The sequence below is a fragment of the Rhipicephalus microplus genome, chromosome 9 (genome assembly GCF_043290135.1).
Source record: "Rhipicephalus microplus isolate Deutch F79 chromosome 9, USDA_Rmic, whole genome shotgun sequence".
In the NCBI taxonomy this organism is placed as follows: Eukaryota; Metazoa; Arthropoda; class Arachnida; order Ixodida; family Ixodidae; genus Rhipicephalus; species Rhipicephalus microplus.
The window spans coordinates 119,781,942-119,789,501 of NC_134708.1; the positions used below are offsets into that span (position 1 = coordinate 119,781,942).

General features: G+C 44.5%; 1 protein-coding gene across 2 annotated transcripts; it reads left to right on the forward strand.

Annotated features, from left to right (window-relative positions):
* Positions 1-871: 871 nt before the first annotated feature.
* LOC142772132 (uncharacterized) lies at positions 872-7,299 on the forward strand. 2 transcript variants are annotated; one of them, XM_075874262.1, is made up of 7 exons: positions 872-1,226; positions 2,150-2,279; positions 2,397-3,089; positions 3,161-3,220; positions 3,283-3,387; positions 3,443-3,556; positions 3,857-7,299. In XM_075874262.1, the coding sequence occupies exons 3-7, from the start codon at positions 3,065-3,067 to the stop codon at positions 6,016-6,018; spliced, it is 2,466 nt and encodes an 821-aa protein (XP_075730377.1). In that variant the 5' UTR covers positions 872-1,226; positions 2,150-2,279; positions 2,397-3,064; the 3' UTR covers positions 6,019-7,299. The 2 variants fall into 2 exon arrangements, with proteins under 2 accessions (XP_075730377.1, XP_075730378.1); XM_075874263.1 differs by lacking the exons at positions 872-1,226; positions 3,857-7,299 and having other exon boundaries at positions 1,239-2,279; positions 3,283-3,513.
* Positions 7,300-7,560: the final 261 nt, after the last annotated feature.

Below are 7,560 nucleotides of genomic sequence, written 5' to 3' on the forward strand. Positions count from 1 at the left end.
TTACCCATTAGTGTAAGCGGTCGTTACCAACGTGAGTTCTCATGAGGAAAGGCAGGCGTGAGTGTGAGGGTGATTGAGTGCCTACTAGTGCGAGTAGTCGTGAGTATGAATCTCTGTGTTTACTCATGAGCATCAGTAGATATGCTGCACAGAGAGACGGGCCAACCCACACGCGGTTTGTTGTCGGGCTGAGGAATCGAGAAGACCTAATGGTGCTGACGTAGTTATCTAGCGTCTAGATAAGCAATATGCGACTGCAAAAGAAGTTTCATTGTGATGCTATGTTGGATCAGTAACATGCGTTTAAAGTTGCAGGAAAACACGAAGAAGAACTAGCAATCGGAAATTTATATTTGAGTTTTCTTCAACAAACAACTCTCACTCGTGCCGCGCCTATTTATAGGTTAGCGTGTCGAAGACACCGTCGGATATCTATCTGTCTAGCACCACGTGGCTGGCTTTCAGATTCTGCGCTGTTCGTGTACGCTATGCGGCTTAGTGCACTGGCGCCACGGCGCACTGTCATATAAGCGCCATTCTCGCGGTGGTGGTATCTTCGGCGATGGTCTTCCTTTTTTGTCTCCGGTTTCTCTGACCACTCTGCTTATCTAGTAGTGTTGCGTTCGAGAAAGACCTTTGAAACGTTTTGGAAATACGGAACGCAAATACGGTACGGGACTAAAATACCACTCCTTCTCTCTCGTTCATTGTGCTTTCGCCACTTCTAATTCCAGTAAGGTCTGCCCAACAGGGCAAACGCTTTCTTAACAAGAGCTCTGAAAGGTCACCCAATATTGGTGCCTATCAGCTTGCGCACTGTTTACGATGCGCCTGTCGATCAGGGGGAAGGGCACTGAAACAAGTTACCATAGAGAAAGAAGAAGACAAGAGCGGACACTCCGCGAAACCTGGCCTTAGGAAGTGCGTCACGACTACGTAACGAACTAGTGCTCTCACCAAACGTCAGAGGGCGCAAGCGCAAAAAAAAACCAGTTATAATTAATGCAACAAAATTGTTTTTACAAAATAATAATTATACGCTCAAATTTGGTATGTTCTTTATACATAAAAACAATTTATTCAACACACCTTACGCGATTATTTTTTTTCAGCCGTACTGTCATAAACACCATCTACCCAGCGACAAGCCCATGCATTACAGCGAGAAGCTTTCGTCGCTTTCGTCAACGTCGGCTGCGTCGGCGTTTTCGTGCGTGAGATAACAGGTGAGGCACGTTTTCAAGCGAAGCTTGTTGAATGACATGTTGTTGGTCTTGTTGGGTCATTTTTTTCAGAAAACGGTTACACTTGCGCGAATAAGACACCATGCAACAAACATAGAAAGATGCACACACACGTTGCGCTTCGAGTGTGCGAGTTTGTTTCTTACGTGGCGTCTCATTCACGCAGTTGTAACCTTTTTCTGAAGCTTGTAAGGACTGGGAGGTTCGCTAAAAAGAAAGTTTGTGGCTCTATGTGGTGGCTAGACGGGAACATTGTGCAACGTATGCAGTATAGCAAAGGCGGCACGGCGTCAAGCCGAGGCGACGCGTGCTGCGTCTGCCACGGACGCGAGCTCTGTGCGCTGAGCCATAGCTGAGCGTAGCTGGGCAGCTAGGTCATAGGCTCAGTGCAAAATATTGAGAAGCATTCGCTGGGCCTCGCATGCTTCACGACGCGTTTCCCGAAGGCTCGGAACACGAATAATTCTTGGTGTGCCGGAGGCAAATCTGGACTAGCCAAGTGGCCATCATCTTCGTTTTTTCGCTAGCCTTGTGCCACTAGTGCAAGCTGCTCACAAATTTTTTTGACGTTTCCAATATAATTTTACCGCACAAATTTCAACTACGATTTTTCTTCCCAATGTACTGTGCTGATACTGCGTACGCACGAAGGTGTTTCTAAAGTTCCCAGGCCGCGATACCATTGCTTTACAAGGGATAGTACCCTGGAAACTTCTGAAGATCTTTGTACGTGGTCTTGACGTCTATCTTTGTAAGTCATAGTTTTATGGGTCAGAGATGTATCACTGGTTTTGTATTGTGCATCGATTAGCTAATCATTCAAAGGGGTTTGTTGGTACACTTATGACGTGCACATATCTTTTTCGTAATTTGACAGCGAAGCATCCACTTACTAACATTTTCAGACCGCGCTGACGCCATGCCGTCCGGCGGTCCAAGCTACGGCAGCTACTGCTGTGTATCGTGGTGCTTCAACAATGGCAGAACCCACAAGAAGCCTGGGACGAGTTTCTTCCGCATACCACGGGACGGCAGGTGTGTTAAAGCTTTTGTATGGTTTGCATGTCTTTAGGCTTACTGTTGTGAGGGTAACAATAAAAAATCACTATTCAAGCACTTCCCCTTTCAGCTGATAGTTCATTGCCAATGCAGGATGAAAGCATGGATGCAGTATGCTGGACGCGATGATCTCCTTAGTAAGCCGGCCAGCCTATTGTACGCAACGTACAGGGTTTGTAGCGACCATTTTACTGCTCAAAGTTTCATGGACCCTGGGCACACAAGGCTTACAAGAATGGTTGTTCCCAGTGTGCCACCAGCTGCACCATGTAAGTGATTGACTGAAACTCAAATATGTGCAATAGCAGCCACTTGTATTGAATCAGTGGCGACAGTTAACCGTGAAGATCTTTGTAGCCGATGGAGAAGCCTCACTATAGAAGTAACACTTGGAAAGTCTTAAATTTTGTGAATTGTGGGCTATTACCTTCCTAACAGCAGCTTTACATTTCTGTCGTTTTTTGATGCTCTTGACCTGCGCAACTTGTTTTAAAAGACTTTAAAGGGCTATTTCACGTTATCTTCAAGCCTGAGTGCACATGTACGTATACCTTTCATCAGTGAAAGCTGCCACTGTTGATAATTCCAAAAATCACAAATTACTTGTTTCCTAGTTGGTGCCTTCTCTTTTCTTCCACGTTCGACCAATTTATACGTTTGAAAGAGCTGTTTAAGTTTCCCCATGCTACAAGCTTTGTAACTTGTACCAACTGCACATATATGCAGGTTCTCTGAGCGTCGCTTCAAGTAGCGACTATGACATGGCTGCAGAAGCTGCACTGCAAGGTGCGGATGAGCTTCAGTTTGTGTTATTTTAAGCCTCTTACTGATACATTGTCGTAATTTCATTTCTTCAGGACCTGCGGTAGAGGCTTCAAAAAGCGGCTCCCACACATTGAGGTGCCCCGATGAACAGGGTGCGTTCAGTGTCGCGATTTCTTTTTTTTACCGAAATTGACTGTTGACCAAACCTCTGCAGGTGGCAGCTCCCTTGTAGCTGGTGAAAGAATTTCCGCTGACTTCGTCTTGCCGGAGAAAACCTTAACCAGTCATTCAGCTGTCACAAAAGGAACTTGTGTGACCGGTAAGTTGTATGTTCACTTCAACACCAGAGTGGATTGATATAGAGACTTCCGCAGGCCGCTCACAAGATTGTTCCGACAGCACTGTCCGAGGCACTGAACAAGCTTCACAAAACCCTCCAGAAGACGTCTCCACCAACAGCTCCACGCCTGAGTGCCCTAGAGAAAATGGTGACTATTCTTTTATTGCAGCTGTTTTTAATGTGCTATTTTATGTTTAGGACATTCGGAGGAAACTATCCTCAAAAGGACACTACGTGTGCACTTACAAAATGTAAGGGTGGGCTCTCAGTGATTTTTATTTTTTTTTTTGTGCATTGTCAACATTGTGAATGGTTTGTTTTTGGGTAGTAGAATCGAAAACTTTGCACCACAGAAAGTTGTGCACCTTGGGTGTGAAAGAGCGAGGAAAGTGCTCGTATTGGATTAGTTGTTCTTCGCTTTTACATCCATTTTTTTTGTTTATTGCAGTGCGTTCCTGTGTGCCAGCGACAATGTCTCCATCAATGAAGTACAAGCAAACCATTAAACATCTGCAAGCCAAAGTAGCAGCACAGCGGAAAACTATCAAAAGACTGCGGAGACAGCCTCACCAAGCACCGTCATCGACTTCAAAGGCCCTTGAAGTTATCCGACCACACGTCACCGAGGAGGTTTTTAAACTTCTTTCTGCACATGTTCGCTTGAGGCCCAAACGCAAGGGCAAGCGGTTTCCCGTGTGGTTCAAGAAATTTGCTCTTCACTTAAACTTCCGAGGTCCGCGAGCATACCGATTTCTGGCTCCATATTTTTCTTTGCCCTCCCGGCGTTCATTAAGGAGGTGGCTAGCTAATGTAAAGATGACTCCAGGCATAATTCCAGGAATCCTTTCTTCCATTGCAACAAATACTCAAGCTTGGAATGAACGGGACCGAGTGTGCGCTTTAGTTTTCGACGAAATAGCACTCAAAAAGAATTTGTACTATGATGCTGCAAGAGACGTTGTCCAGGGTTTTACAGATGATGGCACTCATCGCACTTCAACCATCGCTGATCGAGCACTGGTTTTTCTTCTTGTTGGCGTTTCGAGAAAGTGGGTTCAACCGGTTGCTTTTACTATAGGGCACACATCAACACCATCATCTGTTATGCATAACTTGCTGGTGTCACTCATTTTGGAGCTTAGGAGCATTAATATTGCAGTGAAAGCAGTCATTTGTGACCAGGGCAGTTCAAATGTAAGTCTCGCTAACCAACTAAGAGTGACTGTAGCAAAGCCTTTTTTTGAACTTAATGGTGAGTGGGTATATTACATTTTTGATGTTCCGCATTTAATTAAAACAACGCGCAATAATGTCCAAGCACACAAGTTATACATTGGGGATGACATCGTTAACTGGTCGCACATTGTAAGCCTTTATCAATCCTCACATGAGTTGCGGTTGCGATTGGCTCCAAAGTTGACTGAACGGCACGTTCATCAGAAACCTTTTTCTAATATGAAGGTCAGCAGAGCAACTCAGGTCCTCAGTGCACCAGTTTCGATTGCTATCACGGCATTAGTGTATGCGAAGGTGCTGCCTGCCTCGGCCATCACTACAGCTCAATTTTGTGATCGTATGGACAGGATTTTCGAAGCCTTGAACAGCTCGAGTAAAAAAAGAACTTCGCAAAAGCTGCGGCATGCAATCATGAAAAATGATTCAGAGCTGATTGACTTCCTCCGAGGCCAGCTTCCCTGGATTGCATCATGGCAGTTTGTTGGCAGACGTCAACCACAAACCATCGTAGGTTGGCAAATTACAATTCAGGCTATTTGTCAACTATGGGACGACCTCTCCAAAAATTACAATTTTGAATACCTGTTAACACGCAGGCTTCAACAGGATCCACTGGAGAACATATTTGGCCACATTAGGCAAAAACAGGGTTGCAACACCAACCCCAATGTAGCACAATTTATTTGTGGCCTGAAGCACATCTGCATAAGAAAACTCTTCAAGCTGTCAGAATACGGAAATGTCGAGGATGATGAATGTGACCTCCTCCAGGAGCAGCTCTCGCCATTCTCCCTCACCAGTGCGTCTCTTGTGGATAATGAGGAGTGTGCACAGCCACAGCCTGACGACTTTCCCGCTCTAGACGATCTCTCTGAACTTGCGACAAACGTTCACTCCCATATTATCGATGACTCCGCTGCATATTATGTAGCTGGTTTTCTCATCAAACACTTCCTTCGGAATGCATGTGACGGTTGCAGTTGCCCACAGTTACTGAAAGACCACAGTGAGACGCTTAAGGGTACCCACCAGTATTTCACAATGCTCAAAGCATACCACGTCCCCAGCAAACTTTTTGGGAATCTCACTGTGCCATCAGAAGCAGCTTTTGCATACGTACAACAACTTGAATCTCACTTTCTTGCCATAATTGAGGCCACTGCACATCACCTGAAAGTGTGCGATGTTTTGTATCACCATCTGTCAAGTGTTGGCGATTTGCATTTCTGCTCTGCTGGGTGTCGCGCGAAGTTTCTGAAAATGTTTTGCCGGGTTCGTTTATGTTGGCATGTGCGTTTTGTGAACCGAAACTTAGATAGGGTTAGGTTCCAGTCTTCAATCTCAGGCATACAGCTTGACAAGTTCAAAGGTTAGCAATTAGCGGCGGCTTTACACTAAAGTATTCGAGTTGAGCCGAATCCTGCAATAGCTTTGTTATGTTATTACTACGTTACAGCAGACTTCATTATGGTCTTATAGGCTTATATTCAGCTCAACTGGACTAGCCACTCCGTTGCATACATTGTTTAGGTTACCCACTATGAGGAGTAGGGACACTGTGTATTCGCTCGAAGTGATTTGCATAACCTTAAAAAGAATGTTGGGTATCCTGTCTGTATTTTTGTAGCAAATGCGGGCGAACTGTACACTTTACTGTGGCTCGCTCGGTCACTGTGTATGCTTTATCTCTCCAGCTCGAGTAATATATCGATAACAAAACCGCTTGTTGAAATGTCTTCGAGCGGGTAAGGAACACGGTATGAAGTGGGCACGGTTCACGTTATCACGCTTTTCGTATTTTAGCTTCTCATCAACCTCCTCATCTCGCCCATCAAGATTTTCAAAAGAATACCCAACCTTGTAGCGTTTGATGGGGCTGCGGACGCTGCCATTTTATTTTTATATAGCTTTTGAGTGATAACGTACGATGTAGAGCCTTTGTGAAAAATAATGAGCCAAAGTGGTTTCCTTCTGCTATTTATTAGCCCTGTGATGCCGCTCTCGTAGCACCAATTAAGGTCCACAATTCTGGATAAGTGATGACTACAATCTATTTTAGCTCGCAAGCGTCACAGCAACACTCAGACGCAAATCACTTGGGATCTTAAGTTTTTGATGAAGGCGACGCATAACAAAAGCCACAAAACCTGCCAGTGTTGTAGCATAAAGTTTGTCTTTCACGTAGTGAGCAAGCTGCAAAGCCCTACCTTTCTGAAGACAAGCAGGCATCAAGTCTGCTTTTTTTTTTCATTTTGGACTAGCTGTTCTTAAGCACAGCCAGCACACTGCACCTTTGCCTTTCTGCTATATTGTGTCGTGTGGTTTCTGTGTGCTCTTTTTTTATATGCATTATTTCGGTTAACCCCAGTCGTGATTCGCGACTTCATTGCTGTGTATGTGTTACTTCTTCCTTCTTCATCAGCATTGTGCGCTGTGTTTTTGCCATAGATCCTTACTTACCCACTGGCCCGGTGTGTCATACTTCACCAGCTTCTCGGCTTCTGCCAACTCTAGCGATGTGTGCGTTGTCTGTGTTCTCTCTGTATTTGTTACAATTTATTTGTAAGGCGAGATGCATTTGTTGTCTACCTTTGTCATATTGTGCTTTTTATATTCTCAGACTCTACCTTGCCTTTGAATAAAACATTACGGATACTCTGTCTCTTTGACTGATATATACATTGATCACTCGTTCCAAAAGAAAAACACAAGTGCGATGAATAAAACCGTAGTGAATTATCATTACCTGCATCTCTTTTTATTATAACTTAATCGAAATAAAAATTACGTCACGACCGATTCGCACAAACCGCTGAACAAAACAAAACGGGGAATCGCTAAATCAAAACGACCTACAAAAACTATCCATTTGGGCGATGAATAGTGGTCTGAAATCATGAGCTTTCGTCATAGCCA